This window comes from Mangifera indica, chromosome 10, assembly GCF_011075055.1.
Source record: "Mangifera indica cultivar Alphonso chromosome 10, CATAS_Mindica_2.1, whole genome shotgun sequence".
Classification (NCBI taxonomy): Eukaryota; Viridiplantae; Streptophyta; class Magnoliopsida; order Sapindales; family Anacardiaceae; genus Mangifera; species Mangifera indica.
In genome coordinates this window covers 943,706-971,304 of record NC_058146.1, presented here as the reverse complement: position 1 = coordinate 971,304, position 27,599 = coordinate 943,706, and the positions used below count along the sequence as shown (strand labels likewise).

The following is a 27,599-nucleotide window of genomic DNA, read 5'->3' as shown; positions in this document are numbered from 1 at the left end:
GACAAAACATGTTATTTTATGTCAAAACTAGTTGAAAAAAATTGGGTATTTACATGTACTACATGAGATATTTCTTAAATAGGTTAATACGAATCGTGTCATCTTAATTGATTCAAAAAACAGATCATATTTTAGTTAAACGTTTTTTATATAATTCTAATTCAGCTCTAGTTATTCAAGCTTGATAATCAAAACTCATAAATCCATCAAAGTACATCAACACATGCAGTCCAAGAGAAACCAAAATGGCTTACAACAAAAATAGAATTAAATTATTCTCCTCTCTTGAATTTCAAGCACCTTCCATTGCCTGTTTATTCAGCTCCATTTTAATAATCACAGGAGCTATAAGGGATACCAATGGATCCACCTGTCAAACATTTCATAACATTCTCTTCGATAGTACTCTGGAGCCGTATGCCCCCCGCCCTATATAACACAATTTTGAGAAAAATTTTCTTAGATTATGAAGAAAAAGGATGTCAAAATTCTGTATTCAAATTGTTTACTTGCCTTTACAGTTGCGTAAGTCAGCCGATATCCATGTTCTGAATACTTCACGGTAAATCTGCAAGTATATTTGAACAAATTAAGCACCATATTTAAGAAGAAGCTTAACTTTTCAAGATTAATGGAGCTAGAGTGCTCAGCTCACCCAGCGACTTGCCCATCAACAAACCATGGTCGCCAGTCGTTTACAACAGTCAAGTTCAGCATCTTTATCCACTCCACCGTGGCAACGAACGGAACAACCATGTCTCGGTCTCCACTGTCGTTGTTGTGATGCAAGACATTGAATTGAAATTGCACAGTAAGCAAAGAGAAATCAAAACAAGAAAACAATCACACAAGATACGCAAATTTACATGGTTCGCCTATATGCCTACGCCCACAAAACCTCAATTCCTTTTTGTTTTTATAAAGCCGGCGCACAAGATCTTAACTTTCGGGATCTTTAATAAGTAATTTTTCGAATATAAGTCACATTTTTTTTTTTTAAACAATTGTGGCATCACAAAATCTATAGTTAGTAGCTTTAGTATAATTTTTTTTTTTAAACATTGTCCGGGTGCTAATTTCAGTTAAATTATTATTAAGCAATTCTTACCATTCAACTAGAACTTGTAACCCTTTTGTACTGAGATATCGATGAACATCAATCACACTCTGGACATTCTTGGTATATGATAAACTCTTGTTGCATCTCTTCCAATCTGATACAAATCCCTGTTGCCAAAATAAATAAAAATTTAAGTGATATATATAATTATATTCAAATTTTTTGGTTTATTACTTATTTACAACATAAATATATGCTAGTTATTTGTAAATCACAAACCTTTCGGACGTGCAAAGCATCTTGCACTTGGTCATTATTCATCCACATGTAAGAGAGCGCATAATTAAAAGTCTGGAGAAGAAGAAAAAGAAATGAATTAGCAAGATGATAGCATCCAAAGATGTTGTAAAAATGTTGCTATTTGATTGACGAACAGATGAAAGTTTACATATGAGATTAACATAAAGTACGTAAATAGTTCGATGGATTTTAAAGTTATTAGACTTTTGTTAGGGGAATCAAATAATTTTTTATATATTAGTTAGCCTCTCTTTCAAACTCTAAAACACATTTTATCTCTTGAAAATCGTTATTTAAGTATGTTTAAAAGAGAAAGACAAGTCATCACAAACTAGAGCTTTACAGACTCAAAGAGCATGACTCAATAAAGTATTCATGAAAACTTTATGTTAATTTCGTATTTTATAATCTATAATAAACTTACAGATCAGATCAAATTTGTTTTATTCATATACGGATTAATATCACAATTTAAAGAATTTAGAAAAAAAACAAAAAAAGACAAGTTTACCCGACACCAGAGATCAGGAATTTTTGGTGGTGAAAGGATGAAATTTGTGGGATTTTCTTGTAGAGCCCTGTGTGGCAGTTCTTCTTGGACCTTGTCTGGCGACGCAAAAGTGCATTTCGGTTCCAAAATATCATTGCGAAATAATTCTTTAACGCACTGCAATCATGAAAAAAAAAAAAATTAATCCAGTCATTTCAAGGAAGTTTATAAGAAATCGTTTATTGCAGGCTCTGGATTGCTAATTAATCATCTTACCTTTTCGTAAATTTCATAAGCAGCTATACACTTTGTATTGGATGGATCTATATTTACGTAGGACTCATTGCAATACACTTTGAGGTCCTGAAAAATTGTAAAATCTGTAAATTAATAATCCCTGATATGTACAAAACAAGTCCCAGATTATGTATGAGATAAATAAAGCAAATACTTCAATTTATTGTGATTCACCCAAAACATGTCCAGCAGAATATATTACTCATTATTTTTTCACCTCTCTCGTTACCATAATTGTTTATATTATAAGATTACTAATTATCACACTATATTTATATATATTTGGATTATTGTCTTTAAACCAAACTCTACCAAGACTCTTACTATTGAACCAAACACTCGCAAAATGTTTATTCTTTAGGGAGATCTTAAAACGGTGCTCTATGAGATAAATTGTAGATACTGTCTAGCGGGTAGCACCCTATTCGCTACTTCATAAGAAGCGAGTAGCCAATAGTTAAACACAACTTAGAGACATCACCCTCTGCAGCCCCACCTCCTCACTGAGGAGAAAGTCCCATGCCCACTGACAAGACGGTGGGATTTGTACATATGTGTCAACACAATGCCTTATAGACAAAATGGTCACCAATTCTAAGAAACGAAAAACAAAAATAAAATGTAAATGATGATTAAATTAGCAATGCAGGCATATACATAAAGGCACCTCATATAGTTCGTCTGATATAAGCGCCATGCGATGAGCAAATACAACTTTGGAATTTTCATTAATCACTTGATCTGTTGTTGGGCTCCCGAGCAAATACCCCTATGTAAAATCATTCAGTTCCAAGTAAAATTGAATCAGTCAAGTTATAAATTAGAGTAAGCAAAGCCACAATATTGATCACGTACTATCAGATTCATAATTGGCTGGGTTCCAGCTTCTTTTCCTGCAAGGCAGCACATGTATTATTGAAATACTGATTTTGACTTTTGAGCTTCTGATTGATGAAGATTATGAATGTATCAGACTAGAACATATGGAACTTACCCTCTACAACAAGCTTGGTGATTAGAGGAACAATTATGCCAGAATAAGAATCACCGCCAATGAAAAGTTCAAGAGCCAGGTATTTAGGGTTGTCAGTCAGCCACTGCAAATTCATAAATTTGAACTTGATCGAGTTAAATTTACGAGGAATATTATATACATTTATAATGAATACCAATTTAAATATAAATTATATATGTCATTATACGATTGAATGTTATATTATTTATAATTTAAAATCAATTAATTATATAATGATATATGACATTAGTTCGAATTTGGCACTCAATATAAGTGTGTATATTTTGATTGTAAATTTATTTACCCACCTTTCTAAGGAACTCATAGGCTTCTTTGGCTGCTGCAGTGTCAGAGGAAGCCCAGGCGTCCGAGTTAGTAGAATAAGAGAAACCAGTGCCAACAGGTGAATCTAGGAATATGAAGCTAGCTGTCTGGAGAAATATCAACAAAAATTAATCAAACATTTAATACAGAAAATAAAAACAATAAAATTATGTATACTTATTTTTTATATTCAATTCGTATATACAGATGAGATGTCATTACATAATTGAGTAATTTTTTAAATTAAAAATAAAATAATATCAAATTATATAATAACATATTCTTTATATATATAAATTTTATACAAAAAATAATTACACATAGTTAAAAAAAATTGTAACTCGACCTTTGTCCATCCATAAGGGTAGTATTTAAATCTTGGTAAACCCCCGTGTAGTTGTCAATATCAAACTCCAACGGTCCTGCACAGAACATAAGTACATTAATTACTATATGAATTAAATATTTGCTCGAAGAATTTAATGTGCTAAAAAAAAATTAAAAAATCCATATCAAAAGGATATAGTTTTATTAAAAATCCATATTAGAAATATAAAGAATAAAAATACATTATTCACTTTAATTTTTTCAATTACTATGTTGCCAGGTCCAGGTGCACCATAAAAATGAAAATACTCATTAATTTTAAGTTTATTAAATTAACTTTTGCCTCTAAAACTTCATTAAATTTATTTTTCACCCTTAGCTTATACTAATTTCAATGTTAATAATTATAAAAAATGAATTTAAAATAGTTGTTGATGGTGAATGTTCCCAATGAACTGGTTAGGTTTAACTTCAGTCAAATCACATTTGTGATTGTGTGATTTGACTGAAATCACATTGAATTGGTGTGATTCCAATTGAATCATACCATCTTGGTGCGAGTACAATTGGTGGAATCGGAAAAAAAAGGTTCAAAAGAGGAGGGAAGTGGAGGATTAGGTAATGCAAGCATCAAGTTGTCATATATAAAAAGCTATCCAAACGTGCCAAGAAAAAGGAATTGGCCGTTTCCTTGACAAGAACTCTAATAGAAAATTGTGTTTTGGTCACTTTTCCTCATAACTCCTACTTCGACTGCATATTTATCAGGAAAGAAGTCCTGATTTCAAGGTGAAAGGTATACAAATAAGTGGTCACAGGTGAGAACCAAAGAATGAGAAGTGACTTGTCAACTCTTTGCCTGCTTTTAGCTTATATCTTTAATTCAAAATTTTTTATTTATATGATGATATATTAACTATACATTCGTATTTAAAACTGTATACACATAATTTGATTGATAGTAAAAACAAGAGGGAGAAATTGAAAATGGGTTGGGGCTAACTCAGTCAAATCGGATGGCAGTGAGGAAGAAGAGGAGGGAGAGAAAGAAGAAGGAAAAAAAAAAAAAAGGGAAAGAAATACAGATTTTTAAAACCAAACAGAAAAATCACCTTAACATTCTCTTGCAGTTAAAACTTAAAAGTAATTGAAGGAAGGGTTAAAAAATGTTGCTATTAAAATTAAGAACTTGTCATTAATTCAAGTTAAAAACAGGTGGGAAAAAGTCTTCTCCCAATTGAAAACTATGTTCATTCATGATAGAAAAAATGTGTAATGATCCATCGCTTGGTTTTGTTGACAGTCTCTTTCAACATAAATGATAATGTTGAGAGTTCTAAATTATTAAATATTCTCCGATCACTGTTAATTAATAAATGTTAGAAACACAAATTTATACACAAACGATGATATATCACTATATAAATATATTTTTAATTCAAAATCACTTAACCATGTAATAATATGTGATCTTTTGTACAAAAGTTTGCATCACAAATTAATAATAATAATAATAATATTGATTGAATATTGCTTAAAATTGGGTTCACGGGTATTTTATTTCAGATTGTTGTCTCTAGTACCTTTTTGTTTTCAAGTGGTTCCTTTTTTGTTTGTAATTGTGTGTCTTAGCCTTTGGGCTTCTGTTGACTTGTAGTTTGTGTTTTTCAGCTATCCTCCCCGTTTTCAGGTTTTTAATGTATATATTTACTCTTGAAAAAAAAAAAAAAAGGAAGGAATATCGCTTAAAATTACCAGTAAAAATATCATCCTTACCGATTTCATAGATTAATCCATTGAATGAAGAACAGCCAGGGCCACCAGTCATCCAAAGAAATAGAGGGTCTTCTTCAGGATTGCCTTGCGACTCTATAAAATAGTAGAACAGCTCCGACTCATTGACGCTTATGTATCTGTTTCAGTCAACATAAACTTTCACATTACATATTGATATATTTTCCTTTTGCAGCTTACTAATTCACTGATTGAATATCGTATACAAAATGAAGCAAGAAACTTTACCCAGTTTCGAGCTTGAATGGGAGTTCACCGTCGTATCCTGGAAGGTACTTGACAATTTGGCCGGAGAAGGAGGTGGTTGCTGATAAAATAAGCAGGAGAAGCATGCGCAAATGTAGGCATTTTAGGGCGGTGGTTGAATTCAGTGAAGCCTGTAATGGAAGCTGCATATTGGCAGGTGGCGTTTCTGTGCAGGCAAAGAAGTTGCTGTATGAGAAAAGACTGGCTCTTGTTTCTTATATAAAATACGGTTCTTGAAATTTAGGTAGCATGAGGAAGATAAAAGATCATCTGAGTGTTGAAACTTTTATGGCAGTAAAATTAAATTTGGGGTGAAAAAGTAACTTTACGGCCACGGTAATTGTACACATATAAAGTTATTTTATTAAAAAATAGGGACCACACAGTCATTTAATCATATATTTATCATGTACAGAATACCTAAACAGATAAAATAATAATATTTAACAATACTATTTACTTCTTCTACAATACTGTTTATCCCACCAATAACAAAAATTATCCTATCAACAATATTGTACATCAAGTATTATGAATTCAAATTACCCTTAAACTTGACCAATCAAGTTTGTGAATTGTAAATGAAGATGCAATTTTTCTGGTAACGGGTAAATGTAGGCACGTGCCTGCCGCTAGTCAACGGTGGGACAGAAAATGTTAGATGCAATTGAAGTCACGTGATAGTTACCTAAAGCTACCAGTTTGAAATCTTGATTAATTTTTATTAATTTTGCTTATTTGATTTAATTTTTAATTTTTTTATGGTTTAATTTTTTTTTTAATTTTTTGTGTAAGCATAATTGCAAAAGTAGGACAAAGTTTCCTAGACACACTGACGTCCTTAGTCTAATTTTCAATTGATTCCATTTTTAGAAGAAAAAACAATTAACATCTTCATAGTCACATTGAGGATTATATTGTTAATCTTGCAAGTTTAAACTCTTTTTTAGAAAATGCTCGAGAATCAAATGTATCAAAAAAAAAAAAAAAAGATTAACCATTTGAGCATGGTGAAGTAATTAGACTTGTTATATTCCTGTAGGTCAATCTAAAATGTGGGTAAAAATACTTATTTCAAAAGTAGTAAATTTTAATGGTTTTCCTTTAACATGTATTGTCATCTCCTAGATTAAATATATTAAACTTGGTATGTTTTTTTATATAATTATACAACTATCCCTTCCTCTTAACCTATAAATACTTCATACGGTAAGTCGAATCACTTTAAAAATTTCTTTTAAGTTTTGGGTCTTTTAATGAATGACAAAAACAAAAACTTAGCACTACTATGAATCAATGAACTTATAAAAGGATGATGTTGTGAAAATGATTTTTCACGTGTAATGGTAGGTTTGAATGGTAGAGGATTATTGGGTATAGGGACCAGGCTGTCCACGTCTGACAATATTTGTGGCCTTCTCCAATTCTCCCTGTTTTTTAATCGGTCCCCCAACTTCCTGAACTATCAAATTGAGCCTAATAAATGGACATTTGAAAATAGCTTGGAGCTTTTTGTATCTTAATATCAAATGCAAACCTCAAAGGATAGCTCGAGCGAGAAATATCTAATATGAGAGTATCAAAGTAAGTGAGATCTTGATTCAAGCTCATCTCGAAAAATATATTTCAACTCATTTTAAAAATATATATATATTTAAACTTTCATAATTTATATATTTATCAATTACCGTACATATTCAAACCTAAAAAAATAAAATTTTAAAAATGTAAATGTAAAATTTGATATTTTTAAGGGTTTATTGATATTTTATTTAAATCAATCCAACCAACATCAAGCTTTTGAACTCAATTTGAGAAGAGTCAAAGTGCAAACTGTTCACAAGCAACTCCGTTCCTTTGCAACCTTAGTAGCATACAACATATCTTCTTCAACTTGGAATAATTGATTCTAAAACTTCTAGCCAAATGAGAGACCTATGCCAAAGGGGGCAACGTACCACTCCACTATAACCTAACTTCATTAGAGCAATCATCCATAAGGTTGCAAGCAACCCTAGTTCGAACTTTGAATAGTGAAGACTTGCGTTGTCATTTGTGGAGACACCCTCAAGTGTTCATCAATAGTAGCACCCTAAAGTGCTCTCCCCAAATTGAGAGGACTATGTTAATCTTAAAAGTGTCACATCAAACATGAGTAAAAAATTTTAGGTCAATATAATCTCATGTGTCTTTTAAGTATTTTAAAGGTAAAACTATGAGATTAAATGAAGATCTAAGGGATCAACACCTTACAATATAAGTAATTTGCTACGTACGAATCAAAACAATGTCAACATCGTTCATTTGCGAAAGTGTATAACATCAAAACAAATATATATTCAAAGTGTGTTAAAATTCTTTAACACACTGATTCTCTTTCGGGCACAACTAAAAGTATCAAACAAATGTAAGAGTATTTTGGCTAAACATTTCATTTTATTCCCGATCATAGACTTCGGAAGCATATTTATATAAGAATTGTAAGCAGATCAATGAACTTCATCCAGAAATAAGAAAATCTGGAAAAGCATCTTTTTTCCTTTCTTATTTTTAGGGATAATATTGGAATTTTTTTATCAGTACATCACTTGTCAAATAATTCTAAGCTGATGCCCTAAGTAAACAGAATAAAATGGCCAGAGATTATTATTATTATTCAAATGAGATCGAGATCAAGCTTGAGTTATCCCTACTTTTATCATAAGATTATCAACCCAGATATATTAATAAAAAATTGACAAAAAACCGTCAATTACAAACCTTTCGATAGTACTATACGTCTGTTCAAATGAACTCAAGCTCAAGGTGGTATTATGGATCTTAGTCGAGCTCAAGCTAATGGTAGGCTCCATTTGGATCGAACCCACCGCTATTTTTGACCATCTGATTATCAACCTAGAGTCATTAATCAAAATTTGACAACAAAGTCAATGCCCAATTCAAAAAGGAAATTTGACATCTAATGGTTACATAATTCAACAAGCTTTTTCTCCTCCACATTATTTTTCAACTTTGGCCTGCTAACTCTTTTCCTATTCATTTAATTTTGTATTGTATTTCAAGTTTTCAATACTCTTTTCTCCCATTTGAACAAGTCTACACTGCTTGCCCTTCTATTCAAACTATATTTAACCTACTTCCAAGAAACAAATCCTATTCTATTCATAATTTCTTCACCATTAACAAGCTGCGAGAATGAGAAGCAGAGCAAATAAGCAAAGCAAGTTCATGCTAATAATCTCAGCACCCATTAGATTTCTTTCAAGGGCTAGAGATTTTTACATAAAGGGCATGCAGGATTTCAATGGCAGGATAGGAAATTACGATGGCGTGGTGGTCTGCCCTGCAGCTCAAGTTGTGCACTTGTCTAAGAATTTCAGTGTCAACTCTTCTAAGCCGATTGATGATGAAGAAATCAGGGAGCTTTTACGCACAGCATCAAGGAAGAACATGGAAAGTAAGATGAAGCTGAACCAGAGTGGCGGGATGAGGAGGAGTTACACTGTTGGAGCAGGGAAGATGGGGAGAATTGAAGAGGAAGAGCCATGCACATTTGAGGAAGATGGTTCAAAGGGAGAAGTGTTGTATCCAAGAAGTAGAAGTTATGCTGTCAACAGGAAGAACTTCATTCACCATTAGGGATTGAACTTTGTCTTTTTATACCAAAAGAATTGAACTCTAAGATTTTCCTATTAGAGAAATCGAATTTTCAATTTTTCCGACCAAACTTTCAATGTTTGCTATTTAAGGTATTGAACAAACACAATAAAGATTGTATGTTTTGCTTTGAAAGTAAGATAATTACCTTAGTATCTTCAATATGAAACAATGGAAGTTTAGTCTCTTCAATAGAAAATTTTGAAAGTTCGATCATTTCAATAGAATAAAAAACAAAGTTCGATTACTTTATTGAATAAATGTGATAGTTTGATACCTTTATATGTTCTTACCCTTTCTATTGTATATTTCTCACCTTTTCATTTCATTCTGATTATGGAAGTATGAAATTGTAATATAGATTTAATGTGTATTTTTCTTAATTCTTTAGTTGACCACATAAAAAAAGTAATGAATATTAATCCCTTAGCTAAGAAAAATTTTCTTTATAAAAATATTCATAAGATTTCTATAAAGAATAGCACGACATATATTAGACTGCAATCAAGTCAAGTCAAGTAGTGCTAGTCTCGAACTTAGCTCGACTAGGTATATGTCAAGCTTGAACTCGACAAACTCAAAACTTAGAGACTCGAGCTCGGTTAAATCTCATAACATTTATATTTATCAATTACTCATTCATATTAAATACAAAGGAATAACATTTTGAGAATGTGAGTGTAAAATTTTAAACTTTTAAGTGTTTATTAATATTATACTCAAACGAAGCCATGGGCTCACGACTTCACCAAATCAAGCAATAACGAGCTCAAGCTCGACACTTGAATTGAACTCAAACTGCTTGAACTCGAGCTTAGCTCAACAATAATCAAGTCCAACCTGCACGATTTGCAGCCCTAACATAACATGTATTAATGAACTCATTTCAAGAAGACATAAGCAAATAGTTGTGGTAATATTAGCATATATGTGAACTAAACTATCAACTCTCCTAAGTTAGTAAACTTAATTAAATTTCTCAGAAAATTGATGAGGCCAGGCTTAAGTAGGACCTTTAAAAGAAAGAAATCTAGGAGTTGCTGAATACAAACGTGGGAAGGATGATAGTAGCCAGAACAAACGACCTCAAAAATCTTAAGTTTTCTGAGAAAGAAACAGTTGCATTCATAACAATAATCTCAGAGAGATATTTGCACGAAAAATCAAAACACTACCAAAGATAAGCATTGTGTTCTAGTTCTTCAGAGTTTGCAACTAAGAGCAAATGATCTGTTGACAGAGGCCTAACAAAGACACACCCTGGACAAGCCCAACATTTATGCTAGAGCTGTTACTTAACAGTTGTTCTTAGAAAACTAGACTAGCGTACTGAAGAACGTAGATACCCTCTTCATCCAGAATCAAAATCGACTAACATTATGTAAATACGACTAACATTACGTAAATAAAATGTAAAGATATGCAAGAAAGAATTAGCTAGCAAGTTCAAGAAAATCAAGGCAGAATAAAAAAGAAAAGCACCTTTCATTCATTTGAACTTGCAGGGCCAACAAGGACTCCTTGAGCAGAACCTTCCTTCTGGATACCCTCATCCTTTACTTCATCATCAGATTTCCGTATCCTAATTTTGTATTTAGCTTCAAATTCAGCAATTTCTTTCTTCTTCTTTTCCGAAGCCTCATTAAGCCTAGTAATTACCTCCTCTATACCCTCTTTATTGCGCTGGACAGCAGGAAGGACCTCTTTGATTGTTCTCTCAACCAACACACCTCCAATCATCCTATAGCACCGTCTTGATGGGTCAAGTGGCTGGATAGCATTAATGACCAATGAGTGCTCACTTGCTTCCATCTCTAGCTCAGTAATTTTTGAGTAAATTTGATTGAGTTCACTTCTCATGGAGGCATACATATTTGCAACTATTTGCTCATTTACTGGTTCTTGTCCGCTAGCCATGGTTCCTGCACAGTGAGAAAGGACATTGAAGCCAGGGAAGAATTCACAGTATCACATCTCAACAGCTAAATCAGCATATAGACCTAAAGTTGAAAGCACTTTGATTGCACTGAATTTTCCCTAGACAAACAGAAGTACCAAATCCAGCAATCAACAACCACCGTAATAATACAATTTCCTCTCTTAGAAGAAGATTTATAAAACAACAAGTCTAAGAATAAGAATAAATAATGTCCAAAGAATTCAGTTTTTTATAACATTGGACATTTATCATAGGAAATATAACAATCAAACATACGTAAAATGATAGTTAGTTGTCGCAGCAACCAAACAAGGGAATGGATATTCAAGTAAAACCTATGGTACATTTGGTACTCTATCACCTATAACAGAGGACGCTTGTGAGATTATCCCACAAGCTCAACTCAAAGCCTCTCAACAAGATCATTAATCCAAAGTTTCCAACATAAATTCCATCCTTCAAAACCTGAAATTCACTACTTACCTTACATTGACCTATAACATATAGTTTAGAAATGGGCACACATAACTCATATCACATGTTTCAAAACATAAACACATGATTCTATAGCATATATATACTTGAACTTAATCTAACTTGGACAAAAAATGGACAGGCTACTCCGATACACGGAAGAATGCCTTGGATAGTTGCAAAACGGTTTCAAGGTTCAAACATAATAATAAATTAAATAGAGAAAAAGCAAAATCAGTCAAAAAAAACATTTAATTCAACTTTATCCATCACCCGCGTGATCAAAGCCACAGCCCACAAAAAAAAATATGTGACAAAAGAACTCAACTCGATCCCCATTTTATAAAACACAAAAAAACAAAAGGATCAGACGTCTGCGAAAAGCGCAAAGAAAAAGGTAGAAATTATACCAGAGAGATGGATTTATGTTCTGGTTCTAGTCACCGCTGTCGATGCGACTGAGGAGCTCGGCAAACCAGATGAAAGTTTCGAACCTGGAACGGCAAATGCTAACTATATATATTTATAATTGGGCCACATGAGAAGATTGGAAGGCCCATCTTAATTCCAAACATGAGAGGCCATAGCAACGTAAACTACTCATTTCACGGCAGAGTGGATTCGGGCCAACCCTGAACAAGGATTAATTTGAGCTTGAGTTAAATCTATAATAACTAGCTCAATTTGACGAATAATAATACCGGAGAAGTTGAATAGTAACAGAGTCGTTTGAGAAGATAAAAGAATTTCACCAAAAAAAATCATTGATATCAATCTTGAGCTCGATTAGCTGAAATTACTTATGCAAACCAAACATGAATTTAAGTTTGATCTAGTTCAATTTGAATCTACTCTCACTTGTATAGTTGTATTCTCTTACACAAATTCCAAAGGGGTGTGGGAATTGAATGAGCAAGGTTGAGTAATTTTAAAATCATTATAGTCGTTGATTATACAATGCTACATTTTTTAAAATGATCAACAACCCTAAGTGTTTTGTCAATAAGTTTCTTAGCCTTTAGGCTATGGATCTCCACCTTCACACTAGAAAATTTTGCCCATGTTTCATCAATTCTCACCTTCAAACTTTATATAAACTATAATAAAAGGACTCTTACCCGTTGATCTATTTATTGAATTGTTGTAAGCAAATTCAGCTTATGCTAGGGCAAAGTCCCATTGGCCTTTCTTCATCCCACAAATACATTGAATTAAATTTTCCAAGAAACGGTTAACCACCTCTATTTGTCCATCAGTTTACAAATGTGTGATATTATTAAATTTCAATTTAGTCTTAAATCTCTTCCACAAAGTAAACCAAAATGCTACAAAAAACTTGTTATCTTTATCTAAAACAATTGATAATGGAATTCCATGTAAATGAACAACCTCCTTGAAAAATAACTTGGCTACATGATGAGCATCAGTCGTCTTCCTACAAGGAATAAAGTGAAACATATTGAAGAATCTATCCACCATAACAAACACCGAGTCATATCCCTTTTGAGTTCTTGGCCACCCAACACAAAATCTATGGAAACATCATCCTAAGGTACATTAGGTAAGGTCAAGGGCATGCATAATCCAATGTTTTGTTGTTGTCCCTTTTTTAGCCAAATGACTATTTCTCATCGAAAGTTTGATGTAAACTCAACTTTTCATTTGCTAATTATTGAAAATCTAAATATTTATTTATCTATTAAACTTCATTATTATCGTTAAGGGTAAGATTGTTATTTATTAAAATATTTAAAAAAAATTAAAAATTTATCATATTTACCCCTCTAAATTTAAAAATCTTTCTCCCACCTAAGGTTTGAAAAATTGATATTTCCCCCTAGGGTTTTTCCAGCCACCACTGTCGATTGTTGGAGATGGCGATGACGGCGTTCTCCCTCCCTTTTGGCTTCTCTTTTAGTCTTACTCTATTTTCAGCCATCACCGATCGAGGAAACTTGTCGACAAAGACCATTCTTCATCTCTAGACGAAAATGCAATTCGTCTTCATCAAGAGACGAAAAAACGCCTTCGTCTCTAACTTTCGTTGGTTGAGAACAGAACGAGATTGACAGAGAAGCTGAGAGGGAGAGAGAACGCTAATGTCACTATCATCTCCAACCACAGACAGCGTGTTGGAAAAACCCTAAGGGAGAGTTATAAGTTTTTTAAACTTTGGGTGCGAAAAATTTATTAGTTTTTAAACCAAGGAGTGAAAATATGATAAATTTTTAGTATTTTTAAATATTTTAATAAATGACAATTTTACTTCTGACAATAACAGTAAAATTTAACAAACAAGTAAATATTTAGATTTTCAATAGTTAATAGATAAACGATTCAAAAAACAGGTCATATTTAATTCAAACATTTTTTATATGATTCTAGTTCAGCTCTAGTTATTCAAGCTTTTTAATCAAAACTCATAAATCCATCAAAGTACATCAACACATGCAGTCCAAGAGAAACCAAAACGGCTAACAACATAAATAAAATTAAATCATTCTCCTCTCTTGAATTTCAAGCACCTTCCATTGCCTGTTTATTCAGCTCCATTTTAATAATCACAGGAGCTATAAGGGATACCAATGGATCCACCTGTCAAACTTTTCGTAACATTCTCTTCGACGGTACGCTGGAGCCGTATGCCCCCCGCCCTATATAACACAATTTTGAGAAAATTTTTCTTAGATTATGAAGAAAAAGGATGTCAAAATTCTGTTTTCAAATTGTTTACTTGCCTTTACAGTTGCGTAAGTCAACCGATATCCATGTTCTGAATACTTCACAGTAAATCTGCAAGTATATTTGAACAAATTAAGCACCATATTTAAGAAGAAGCTTAACTTTTCAAAATTAATGGAGCTAGAGTGCTCAGCTCACCCAGCGACTTGCCCATCAACAAACCATGGCCGCCAGTCGTTTACAACAGTCAAGTTCAGCATCTTTATCCACTTCACCGTGGCAACGAACGGAACAACCATGTCTCGGTCTCCACTGTCGTTGTTGTGATGCAAGAAATTGAATTGAAATTGCACAGTAAGCAAAGAGAAATCAAAACAAGAAAACAATGACACAAGTACACAAATTTACGGGGTTTGGCAATATGCCTACGTCCACAAAACCTCAATTCCTTTTTGTTTTTTATAAAGCCGGCCCACAAGATCCTAACTGTCGGGATCTTTAATAAGTAATTTTTCAAATATAAGGCACATTTTTTTTTTTAACAATTGTGGCATCACAAAATGTATGGTTAGTAGCTTAAGTATATATATATTCAGTTAAATAATTATTAAGCAATTTTTACCCGTCAACTAGAACTTGTAATCTTTTTGTACTGAGATATCGATGAATATCAATCACACTTTGGACATCCTTGGTGTATGATAAACTCTTGTTACACCTCTTCCAATCTGATACAAATCCCTGTTGCCAAAATAAATAAAAATTTTAGTGATATATATATATATATATATATATATATATATATATATATATATATATATATATATATCAAATTTTTTGGTTTATTACTTTTTTATAACATAAATATATGCTAGTTATTTGTAAATCACAAACCTTTCGGATGTGCAAAGCATCTTGCACTTGGTCATTATTCATCCACATGTAGGAGAGTGCATAATTAAAATTCTGGAGAAGAAGGGAAAAAAAAAAGAATTAGCAAGATGATGGTATCCAAAGATATTGTAAAAATGTTGCTATTTGATTGATAAATGGATAACAGTTTACATATGAGATTAACATGAAGTACATAAATGGTTTGATGGGTTTTAAGGTTATTAGATTTTTGCTATGAGGATCTAATAATCTCTTATATATAAGCTAGTCTCTCTTTCAAAAGCCTCTCTTTCAAATTCTAAAACGTATTTTATCTCTAAAAAATCGTTATTTAGATATGTTTAAAAGAGAAAGACCGGTCATTACAAACCAAAGCTTTATAGATTCAAAGAATATGGCTCAATGAGGTATTCATGTAAACCTTATGTCAATTTGATATTTTATAATCTATAATAATCTTACAGATCAAATCAAATTTCTTTTTTTAAACATACACAGATTAATATCACAATTTAAAGAATTTAGAAAACAAAAAAAGTTTACCCGGCACCAGAGATCAGGAATTTTTGGTGGTGAAAGGATGAAATTTGTGGGATTTTCTTGTAGAGCCCTGTGTGGCAGTTCTCCTTGGTCCTTTTCTGGCGACGCAGAAGTGCACTTCGGTTCCAAAATATTATTGTCATATAGATCCTTAACGCACTGCAATTATGAAAAAAGAAATTAATCCAGTCATTTCAAGGAAGCTTGTAGGAAATCGTTTATGGCAGGCTCTGGATTGCTAATTAATTATCTTACCTTTTTGTAAATTTCATAAGCAGCTATACATTTTGTATTGGATGGATCTATATTCACATAGGACTCATTGCAATATACTTTGAGGTCCTGAAAAAATTGTAAAATCTATAAATTAATAATTCCTGATATGTATAAAACAAATCCCAGATTATGTACAAGATAAATAAAGCAAATACTCATAATAGAGAGAAATAAGACTCCCAATTTATCGTGATTCATCCAAAACGTGTCTAACAGAATATATTATTCATTATTTTGTCACTTCTCTCGTTACCATAAATGTTTATATTATAGGATTACTAATTATCACACTATGTTTTTATATGTTAGGATTATTGTCTTTAAACCAAACTCTATCAGGATTCTTATTATTAAACCAAACACTAGTAAAGTTCTTATTCTTCAGAGAGATCTTAAAACGGTGCTGTATGAGATAAACTGAAATTGTAGACAGTGTCAAGTGGGTAGCACCTTACTGGCTACTTCATAAGAAGCGAGTAGCCAACAGCTAAACACGGCTTAGGGACATCACCCTCTGCACCCCCACCTGCTCACTGAGGAGAAAGTCCCATGCCTACTGGCAAGACGGTGGGATTTGTACATATGTGTCAACGCAGTGCCTTGTAGACAAAATGGTCACCAATTCCAAGAAACGAAAGACAAAAATAAAAAGTAAATGATGATTAAATTAGCAAATGCAGGCATATATATAAAAGCACCTCATATAGTTCGTCTGATATAAGCGCCATGCGATGAGCAAATACAACTCTTGAATTTTCACTAATCACTTGATCTGTCCATGGGCTCCCGACCAAATACCCCTATGTAAAATCATTCAATTCCAAGTAAAACTGAATCAGTCAAGTTATAAATTAGAGCAAGCAAAGCCATAATATTGATCACGTACTATCAGATTCATAATTGGCTGGGTTCCAGCTTCATTTCCTGCAAGGCAGCACATGTATTATAGAAATATTGATTTTGATTTTTGAGCTTCTGATTGATGAAGATTATGAAGTAGCAGACTAGAACATATAGAGCTTACCTTCTAAAACAAGCTTGGTGATTAGAGGAACGATTATGCCAGAATAAGAATCACCGCCAATGAAAAGTTCAAGAGACAGGTATTTAGGGTTGTCAGTCAGCCACTGCAAGTTCATGAATTTGAACTTGATCGAGTAAAATTTATGAGCAATGTTATATAATTTTATAACGAATATCATTTTAAGTATCAGTGATGATATGTCACCATATGATTAAATGTTATATTATCTTTAATTTAAAATCAAACAATCACATAACAACATATGACATTAGTTCTAATTTAGTATCCGTTATAAGTGTATATATTTTGATTGTAAATTTATTTACCCACCTTTCTAAGGAACTCATAGGCTTGTTTGGCTGCAAAAGAGTCAGAGGAAGCCCAGGCGTCCGAGTTAGTAGAATAAGAGAAACCAGTGCCAACAGGTGAATCCAGGAATATGAAGCTACCTGTCTGGAGAAATATCAACACAAATTAATCAAACATTTAATAAGAATAATAAAAATAATAAAATTATATATATTTATTTTTTTATCCAATTCATATACACAGATGATATATCATTATGTGATTAGATGATTTTAAATTAAAGATAAAATAATATCTAATTACATAATAACATATATTTTATATACATAAATTATATATTAAAAATAATTACAAATAATATTACTCTATTAAAAAAAAATTGTAACTCGACCTTTGTCCATGCATAAGGGTAGTCTTTAAATCTTGGTAAGCCCCCAGTGTAGTTGTCAATATCAAACTCCAACGGTCCTGCACAGGATATAGGTACATTAATTACTATATGAATTAAATATTTGGTTGAAGAATTCAATGTGCTTAAAAAAATAAAAAAACCCATATTAAAAGGATATAGTTTTTTTAAAAATCCATATTAGAAATATAAAGAATAAAAATACAATATTCACTTTAATTTTTTTCAATTACTATGTTGCCAGGTCCAGGTGCAGCATAAAAATGAAAATACTTATTAATTTTAAAGTTCATTAAATTAATTTTTACCTCTAAAACTTTATTAAATTTATTTTCACCATTGGTTTATACTAATTTCAATGTTAATAATTATAAAAAAATAAATTTAAAATAGTTGTTAATAGTAAATGTTATCAATGAACTTGTTAGGTTTAATTTCGGTCAAATTACACTTGTGATTATGTGATTTGACTGAAATTATATCGAATTGGTGTAATTCCAATTGAATCACACCATCTTGGTGCTGAGTACAATTGGTGGAATCAAAACAACAAAAAAAGTTCAAAAGAAGACGTCAAGTGGAGGATAAGGTAATGCAAGCATCAAGTTGCCATATATGAAAAGCTATCCAAACGTGCCAAGAAAAAGGAATTGGCCTTTTCCCTGATCAGAAGTGTATTAGAAAAATGTGTTTTCCTCATAACTCCGACTTCGACTGCATATTTATCAAGAAAGAAGTCTTGATTTCAAGGTGTAAGGTATACAAAGAAGTGGTCATAGGTGAGAACCAAAGAATGAGAAGCAACTTGTGTCAACTCTTTGCCTGCCTTTCACTGATATTTTTAATTCAAAATTGTTTATTTATATGATGATATATTAACTATGTATTTGTATTTAAAATTGTATAAACATAATTTGATTGATAGTAAAAACAAGAGGGTGAAATTGAAAATGGGTTGGGGCTAACTCAGTCAAATTGGATGGCAGTGAGGAGGAAGAGGAGGGAGAGAAAGAAAAAGGAAGAAGAAGGAAAAATTAAAAAAGAAAAAGAAAGAAAGAAAGAAAGATTTTTAAAACCAAACAGAAAAATCACCTTAACATTCTCTTATTGTTAAAACTTAAAAGAAATTGAAAGAAAGGTTTAAAAAATGTTGTTATTAAAATTAAGAACTTTGTCATTAATTCAATTAAAAACAGGTGGGAAAAAGCCTTCTCCCAATTGAAAACTATGTTCATTCGTGATAGAAAGAATGTGTAATGATCCATCCCTTGGTTTTGTTGACAGTCTCTTTCAACATATATATACTGTTGGGAGTTTTCAGGTTTTTAATGTATTTATTTACTCTTTAAAAAAAAAGGGAAGGAATATCTCTTAAAATTACCAGTAAAAATATCATGCTTACCGATTTCATAGATTAATCCATTGAATGAAGAGCAGCCAGGGCCACCAGTCAGCCAAAGAATTAGAGGGTCTTCTTCAGGATTGCCTTGCGACTCTATAAAGTAGTAGAACAGCTCCGACTCATTGACGCTTATGTATCTGTTTCAGTCAACATAAACTTTCACATTACATATTGATATATTTTCCTTTTACAACTTACTAATTCACTGCTTGAAAATCGTACACAAAATGAAGCAAGAGACTTTACCCAGTTTCGAGCTTGAATGGGAGTTCACCGTCGTATCCTGGAAGGTACTTGACAATTTCGCCGGAGAAGGAGGTGGTCGCTGAGAAAATCAGTAGGAGAAGCATGCGCAAATGTAGGCATTTTAGGGCTGTGGTTGAATTCAGTGAAGCCGGTGATGGAAGCTGCATATTGGCAGGTGGCGTTTCTGTGCAGGCTGAGAAATTGATCTACGGGATCAGACTGGCTCTTGTTTCTTGTATATGACATGGTTCTTGAAATTTAGGTAGCACGAGGAAGATGAAAGATCATCTCAATGTTGAAACTTTTACGGCCACGGTAACAGTAAACATATAAAGTTATTTTATTAAAAAATAGGACCACACAGTAATTTAATCACATATTTATTATGTAATGCGTATTTAAAAAATATCAAATTATATCAAATTATATGACATAAATCACCTAAATATTTAATTAATTACTCAAAACTTGATCGATATATTCTTTGTAATAAAGGGATATTAGTATATGTTGTTTAAATTTGTTACATACAAATTTAAGATTATTTTTCTCAATAACTCGAATTGAAATCAGTTCATTTGTCTATCCAATAATACTATTTACTTATTCCACAACACTATTTATCCTACCGATAACGATAGTTATCCTATCAACAACTTTTTAACAATATTGTACATCAAGTATTATGAATTCAAATTATCCTTAAGTTTAACTTGATTCAAATCGAATTCACCTCTAATTATGGCTTGCTAGAAATTATCCATCGATTGCCTGCTTCAATCAACATTATCTTAGAACCTAGTGTGTTTTTTTATATAATTATACAATTATCTCTCGCACTTACCGTATAAATACTTTATATAGTAAATCGAATCACTTTAAAAATCTCTTTAAGTTTTTGGACTTTTCATGAATGAAAAGAAAAAAAAAAAGCAAAAAACTTGCAATATCATGGATCAATGGACTTAAAAGAGGACAATGTTGTGAAAATGACTTCCACATTTTTTACGTGTAATGGTAGGTTTGAATGGTAGAGCAATATTGGATATAGGGACAAGGCTGTCCACGTCGGACAATGTTTGTGGCCTTTCTCCCTGTTTTATCAATCGGTCCCCCAACTTCCCAAACTATCAAATTGAGCCTAATAAACGGACATTTGAAAATAACTTGGAGCTTTTTGTATCTTAATATCAAATGCAAGCCTCAAAGAATAGCTCAAGTGAAACATATCAAATATGAGAGTATCCAAATAAAAGTATATGGATTCACAATTCGTTTAAAATATATTAAGATCAAATTGTTGAACTCAACTTAGACATATAAATATAGAGCTCAAGTTCATCGAGTAAATGAGATCTTGATTCAAGCTTAACTCGAAAAATATATTTCAACTCATTTTAAAAAATATATATATTTAAACTCTCGTAATTTATATATTTATCAATTATCATATATATTCAAATCTAAAAAAATAAAATTTTAAGAATGAAAATTAAAATTTGATTTTTTTTTTAAGGATTTATTGATATTTTACTCAAATTAAACCAACCAACATCAAGCTTTTGAACTCGATTTGAGAAGAGTCAAAGTGCAAACTGTTCACAAGCAACTCCATTGGTTTGCAACCTTAGTAGCATACAACATATCTTCTTCAACTTAGAATAATAGACTCTAAAACTTCTAGACAAATGAGAGAACTATGCCAAAGGGGCAACCTACCACTCGACTATAACCTAGCTTCATTAAAGCAATCGTCCATAGGGCTGCAAGCGGCCCAAGTTCGAACTTTGAATAGTGAAGACTTATGGTATCATTTATGGAGACACCCTCAAGTGTTCATCAATAATGGCACCCTCAAGTAATTTGCTATGTACGAATTGAAACAATGCCAACATCTTTCATTTGCGAAAGTTTATAACATTGAAAAAAATATATATTCAAAGAGGTTTAAATTCTTTAACACAGTGGTTCTATTTTAAGCACAACTTAAAGTATCAAACAAATGTAAGAGCATTTTGGCTAAACATTTCATTTTATTCCCGTTCTTAGACTTTAGAAGCATATTTATATAAGAATTGTAAGAGATCAATGAACTTCATCAAAAAATTAAAAAAAAAATCTGGAAAACCATCTTTTTCCTTTCTTTCTTATTTTTAGGGATGATATTGGAATATTTTTATCATTACATCACTTGTCAAATAATTCTACGATGATGACCTAAGTAAACAAATAAAATGGTCAGAGCTTATTATTATTATTATTATTCAAATGAGATCGAGATCAAACTCGAGTTAGCCCTATTTTTACCATATGATTATCAACCCAGATATATGAATAAAAAATTGACAAGAAACCGTCAATAATAACCTTTTGGCAATAATATACGTCTGTTCAAATGAACTCAAGCACAAAGTGGGTAATATGAATCTTAGTCGAGCTCGAGCTAATCCTAGGCTTTGTTTGAATTGAACCCACAGCTATCTTTGACTCCTCTGATTATCAACCTAGAGTTATTAATCAAAATTTGACAAGAGACAGTCAATACCCAATTCAAAAAGGAAATTTGACCTCTAATGGTTACATGGTTCAATAAGGTTTTTCTCCTCCACATTATTTTTCAACTTTGGCCTGCTAACTCTTTTCCTATTCATTTAATTTTGTATTGTATTTCAAGTTTTCAATACTCTTTTCTCCCATTTGAACAAGTCTACACTGCTTGCCCTTCTATTCAAACTATATTTAACCTACTTCCAAGAAACAAATCCTATCCTATTCATAATTTCTTCGCCGTTACCAAGCTGAGAGAATGAGAAGCAGAGCGAATAAGCAAAGCAAGTTCATGCTAATAATCTCAGCACCCATTAGATTTCTTGCAAGGGCTAGAGATTTTTACATAAAGGGCATGCAGGATTTCAATGGCGGGATAGGAAAGTACGATGGTGCAGTGGTCTGCCCTGCAGCTCAAGTTGTGCACTTGTCTAAGAATTTCAGTGTCAACTCTTCTAAGCCAATTGATGATGAAGAATTCAGGGAGCTTTTACGCACAGCATCAAGGAAGAACATGAAAAGTAAGATGAAGCTGAACCAGAGTGGTGGGATGAGGAGGAGTTACACTGTTGGAGCAGGGAAGATGGGGAGAATTGAAGAGGAAGAGCCATGCACATTTGAGGAAGATGGTTCAAAGGCAGAAGTGTTGTATCCAAGAAGTAGAAGTTATGCTGTCAACAGAAGGAACTTCGTTCACCATTAGGGATTGAACTTTGTCTTTTTATACTGAAAGAATTGAACTCTAGGATTTTCCTATGAGAGGAATCAAATTTTCAATTTTTCCTACCAAACTTTCAGTATTTGCTATTTAAGGTACTGAACAAACACAATAAAGATTGTATGTTTTGCAATGAAAGCAAGATAATTAGTTTAGTATATTCAATATGAAACAATGAAAGTCTAGTCTCTTCAAAACCAAAAATATAAAAGTTTGGTCTCTTCAATAGAAAATTTGGAAAGATCAATCATTTCAATAGAATAAAAAACAAAGTTCGATTACTTTATTGAATAAATATGATAATTCGATACCTTTATACGATCTTACCCTTTCTATTGTATATTTCTCACCTTTTCGTTTCATTTTGATTATGGAAGTATGAAACTGTAATATAGATTTAACGTGTATTTTTCTAATTTCTTTAGTTGACCACATAAAAAAAGTAATGAATATTAATTCATTAGGTAAGAAAAATTTTCTTCATAAAACTATTTATAAGATTTCTATAAAGAATAACATGACATATATTAGGCGGCAATCGAATCAAGCCAATTAGTGCTAGTCTCAAACTTAGCTCGACTAGGTATATGTCAAGCTCGAACTTGACAAACTCAAAACTTAGAGGCTCGAGCTTGAGCTCCAAATAGGAACAGCTAACTCGAGCTCGGGTAAATCTCATAACTTTCATATTTATTAATTACTAATTCATATTAAATACAAAGGAATAACATTTTAAGAGTGTAAGTGTAAGATTTTAAATTTTTAATTGTTTATTGATATTATACTCAAACCAAACCATGAGCTCACAACTTCACCAAATCAAGCAACAACAAGCTCAAGCTCAAGCTCGACTCTTGAATCGAACTCAAACTGCTTGAACTCGAGCTTAGCTCAACAATAATCAAGTCCAACCCACACGATTTGTAGCCCTAACATAACAGTTTTAATGAACTCATTTCAAGAATACATAAGCAAATAGTTGTGGTAATATTAGCATATATGCGAACTAAACTATCAACTCTCCTAAGTTACTGAACTCAATTAAATTTCTCAGAAAATTGATGAGGCCAGGCTTATGTAGGACCTTTAAAAGAAAGAAATCTAGGAGTTACTGAGTACAAACATGGGAAGGATGATAGTAGCCAGAACAAACGACCTCAAAAGTGTTAAGTTTTCTGAGAAAGAAACGGTTGCATTCATAACAATAATCTCAGAGAGATATTTGTATGAAAAATCAAAACACTACCAAAGATAAGCATTGTGTTTTAGTTCTTCAGAGTTTGCAACTAAAAGCAAACGATCCATTGACAAAGGCCTAACAAAGACACACCCTGGACAAGCCCAACATTTATGCTAGAGCTGTTACTTAACAGTTGTTCTTAGAAAACTAGGCTAGCATACTGAAGAACATAGATACCCTCTTCATCCAGAATCAAAATCGACCAACATTATGTAAATACGACTAACATTACGTAAATACAACATAAAGATATGCAACAAAGAATTATCTAGCAAGTCCAAGAAAATCAAGGCAGAATAAAAAAGAAAAGCACCTTTCCTTCATTTGAACTTGCAGGGCCAATGAGGACTCCTTGAGAAGAACCTTCCTTCTGGATACCTGCGTCCTTTACTTCATCATCAGATTTCCATATCCTAATTTTGTATTTAGCTTCAAATTCAGAAATTTCTTTCTTCTTCTTTTCCAAAGCCTCATTAAGCCTAGTAATTACCTCCTCTGTACCCTCTTTATTGCGCTGGACAGCAGGAAGGACCTCTTTGATTTTTCTCTCAACCAACACACCTCCAATCATCCTATAGCACTATCTTGATGGGCCAATTGGCTGGATAGCATTAATCACCAATGAGTGCTCACTTGCTTCCACTTCTAGCTCAGTAATTTTTGAGTAAATTTGATTTAGTTCACTTCTCATGGAAGCATACATATTTGCAACTATTTGCTCATTTACTGGTTATTGTCCGCTAGCCATGGTTCCTGCACAGAGAGAAGGGACATTGAAGCCAGGGAAGCATTCACAGAATCACATCTCAACAGCTATATCAGCATATAGACCTAAAGTTGAAAGCATTTTGATTGCACTGAATTTTCCCTACACAAACAGAAGTACCAAATCCAGCAATCAACAACCACCATAATAATACAACTTCCTCTCTTAGAAGAAGATTTATAAAACAACATGTCTAAGAATAAGAATAAATAATGTACAAAGAATTCAGTTTTTTATAACATTGGACATTTATCATAGGAAATATAACAATTAAATATATGTAAAATGAAAGTTAATTGTCGCAGCAACCAAACAAGGGAATGGATATTCAAGTAAAATCTGTGGTACATTTGGTACTCTATCGCCTATAACAGAGGACGCTTGCCAGAGTATACCAAAAACTCAACTCAAAGCCTCTCAACAAGATCATTAATCCAAAGTTCCCAACATAAATTCCATCCTTCAAAACCTGAAATTCACTACTTACCTTACATTGACCTATAACATATAGTTTAGAAATGGGCTCACATAACTCATATCACATTTTTCAAAACATAAACACATGATTCTATAGCATATATATACTTGAACTTATTCTAACTTGGACAAAAAATGGACAGGCTACTCTGATACACGGAAGAATGCCTTGGATAGTTGCCAAACGGTTTCAAGTTTCAAACATAATAATAAATTAAATAGAGAAAAAGCAAAATCAGTCAAAAACAACATTTAATTCAACTTTATCCATCACCTGCGTGATCAAGGCCACAGCCCACAAAAAATGTGACAAAAGAACTCAACTCGATCCCCATTTTATAAAAACACAAAAAAAAAACAAAAAAAAGGATCAGACGTCTGCGAAAAGGGCAAAGAAAAGGTAGAAATTGTACCAGAGAGATGGATTTATGCTCTGGTTCTAGTCACCCGTGTCGATGAGACTGAGGAGCTCGGCAAACCGGCTGAAAGTTTCGGACCTGGATGGGCTAATGCTAACTACATTTATTTATAGTTGGGCCACATGAGATGATTGGAAGGCCCATCTTAATTCCAAACATGACAGGCCATAGCGACGTAAAATACTCATTTCATACCAGAGTGGATTCGGGCCAACCCAAACAAGGGATAATATGAGCTTGACTTAAATCCAGAGTAATTAGTTTGAATTGGTGAATAACAATATCAAAGAAGTTGAATAGTAACAGAGTCGTTTGAGAAGATTAAAAAAAAATTCACTGAAAGAAAAGGAAAAAAATCATTGACATTGATCTTGAGTTCAATAAACTGAATTTACTCGTTTAAACCAGATGTGGATTTGAGTTTGACCTGATTCAACTCGAATCCACTCCTGCTTGTATAATTGTCTTCTCTTATATAAATTCAAGAAGGCCGTGGGAATTGAGTGAGAAAAGTTGGGTAATTTTAGAATCATTGTAGTTGTTGATTACACGATGCTACATTTTTCAAGACGATCAGCGACCCAAGTGTTTTGTTGGTAAATTTCTTGGCCTTTAGGCTATGGATCTCCACCTCCACACTGGAAAATTTTGTCCATGTTTCATCAACTCTCACCTTCAATTTTATCAACTCCACCAAGTTCTACAAATGGTTGATTGCCATTTGGTTGCTCTTTCTTTCATATTTTCTCAGGAAACTTTTATGATTCTCGGCTGTTAGTCTTGCATTTTTTTTGGCTCTTCCTCCTCAACAATGCTAAATGTCCCCAGTATTAAGTATCAAATTAAATACCCAAATAATATATCACCATATGATTGAATATTATTTTATTTTTTATTCAAAATCAACCAATCATATCATAATACATCATCTAAATAACCAATTAACTAAGTGAACATAATATTGCTTTTAAGAAATTTAGCCTATTTGAATTGAATGTTCAATATTCAAAGTTCAACTTGTCTTTGATAAACTTTGCTTATCAATTGACAAGAAGATTATGAGTAGAGGTAACGGCATCAAATGGATCAAGCTTGCCCACGACCCTGTACGATAAGACCCATTTGATATTGTAGCGTGTTAAGTCAGGATCATAGGCCTTTCAGGCGAGCCTTGGGTATAGATACAAAACTTGTGCATCGATTTGATACTGTTTACATAATTAATAATTATAATACAAAAATTTATTTTTTATTAAAATTAATAAACAAGACCATGGTCTAACCCGTTTAAAATCTGACTTGACCCTATATATTGGGTTGGGTCATGGGCCGTATGAATTTTATAAGTCGGCCTGACCCATCGACACCTATGAATCTCCTAGTTCAAATATACTTTTCTTTCGATAATCGATTTTCAGTTGACCATTTTCCCAACCATACAAACAGCCCTAAATTTTTTGCACGAGCAAGTACCCAACCCGTATAAACTTCAAGATGTATGTCTGTATTGCCCAATAATGATTCGTATGGCATAAGAATAAAAAGTTAGGTCATGCTTACCGTACAACAAAAGTTATGTTACCAATAGAATTGTATATATCAGTGTATAATAAAGACCTCAAATCCCCGCTTCAGTGACTGGCCTCAATCAAACTAGGCATCGAATGCCTTACCTTACACTTTCTTTCAAAAAAGACATTCCGCACACTGAAAATCAAGGCTTCCCC

The 27,599-nt window shown here is 32.6% G+C and overlaps 5 protein-coding genes across 17 annotated transcripts; 2 read left to right on the top strand and 3 right to left on the bottom strand.

Annotated features, from left to right (window-relative positions):
- Positions 1-171: 171 nt before the first annotated feature.
- On the bottom strand, positions 172-12,490 carry LOC123228396 (probable prefoldin subunit 2). 9 transcript variants are annotated; one of them, XM_044653784.1, is made up of 14 exons: positions 5,836-6,025; positions 5,590-5,726; positions 3,833-3,908; positions 3,471-3,593; positions 3,142-3,244; positions 3,003-3,040; positions 2,815-2,916; positions 2,127-2,213; positions 1,872-2,027; positions 1,340-1,411; positions 1,109-1,227; positions 656-769; positions 514-568; positions 172-429 (listed from the first exon to the last, which is right to left on the bottom strand). In XM_044653784.1, exons 6-14 carry the CDS (start codon positions 3,012-3,014, stop codon positions 346-348), a joined length of 801 nt encoding a protein of 266 aa, XP_044509719.1. In that variant the 5' UTR covers positions 3,015-3,040; positions 3,142-3,244; positions 3,471-3,593; positions 3,833-3,908; positions 5,590-5,726; positions 5,836-6,025; the 3' UTR covers positions 172-345. The 9 variants fall into 9 exon arrangements, 7 of the variants coding, with proteins under 7 accessions (XP_044509719.1, XP_044509725.1, XP_044509726.1 ...); XR_006504679.1 differs by lacking the exons at positions 172-429; positions 514-568; positions 656-769; ... (5 more) ...; positions 3,003-3,040; positions 3,142-3,244 and adding exons at positions 10,993-11,432; positions 12,334-12,490 and having other exon boundaries at positions 5,836-6,019; XR_006504680.1 differs by lacking the exons at positions 172-429; positions 514-568; positions 656-769; ... (5 more) ...; positions 3,003-3,040; positions 3,142-3,244 and adding exons at positions 10,993-11,432; positions 11,511-11,531 and having other exon boundaries at positions 5,836-6,019.
- Positions 3,122-6,002, bottom strand: LOC123227751 (serine carboxypeptidase-like 18). Its single transcript, XM_044652874.1, has 5 exons — positions 5,836-6,002; positions 5,569-5,726; positions 3,874-3,908; positions 3,471-3,593; positions 3,122-3,244 (listed from the first exon to the last, which is right to left on the bottom strand). Exons 1-5 carry the CDS (start codon positions 6,000-6,002, stop codon positions 3,122-3,124), a joined length of 606 nt encoding a protein of 201 aa, XP_044508809.1.
- Positions 9,049-9,492, top strand: LOC123227750. Its single transcript, XM_044652873.1, has one exon. The coding sequence runs from the start codon at positions 9,049-9,051 to the stop codon at positions 9,490-9,492; it is 444 nt and encodes a 147-aa protein (XP_044508808.1).
- A 1,769-nt stretch (positions 12,491-14,259) lies between the features above and the next one.
- On the bottom strand, positions 14,260-25,968 carry LOC123228394 (serine carboxypeptidase-like 18). Of its 5 annotated transcripts, XM_044653781.1 has the most exons (17): positions 25,867-25,936; positions 25,042-25,078; positions 24,524-24,963; positions 19,706-20,006; positions 19,460-19,596; positions 18,040-18,116; positions 17,670-17,792; positions 17,340-17,442; positions 17,202-17,239; positions 17,014-17,115; positions 16,295-16,381; positions 16,043-16,198; positions 15,500-15,571; positions 15,228-15,346; positions 14,804-14,917; positions 14,662-14,716; positions 14,260-14,577 (listed from the first exon to the last, which is right to left on the bottom strand). In XM_044653781.1, the coding sequence occupies exons 4-17, from the start codon at positions 19,870-19,872 to the stop codon at positions 14,494-14,496; spliced, it is 1,434 nt and encodes a 477-aa protein (XP_044509716.1). In that variant the 5' UTR covers positions 19,873-20,006; positions 24,524-24,963; positions 25,042-25,078; positions 25,867-25,936; the 3' UTR covers positions 14,260-14,493. The 5 variants fall into 5 exon arrangements, with proteins under 5 accessions (XP_044509716.1, XP_044509714.1, XP_044509715.1 ...); XM_044653779.1 differs by lacking the exon at positions 25,042-25,078 and having other exon boundaries at positions 25,867-25,968; XM_044653780.1 differs by having other exon boundaries at positions 19,706-19,955; positions 24,524-25,078; positions 25,867-25,966.
- On the top strand, positions 22,512-22,955 carry LOC123227749. The gene has a single exon (XM_044652872.1). It carries the CDS (start codon positions 22,512-22,514, stop codon positions 22,953-22,955), a length of 444 nt encoding a protein of 147 aa, XP_044508807.1.
- Positions 25,969-27,599: the final 1,631 nt, after the last annotated feature.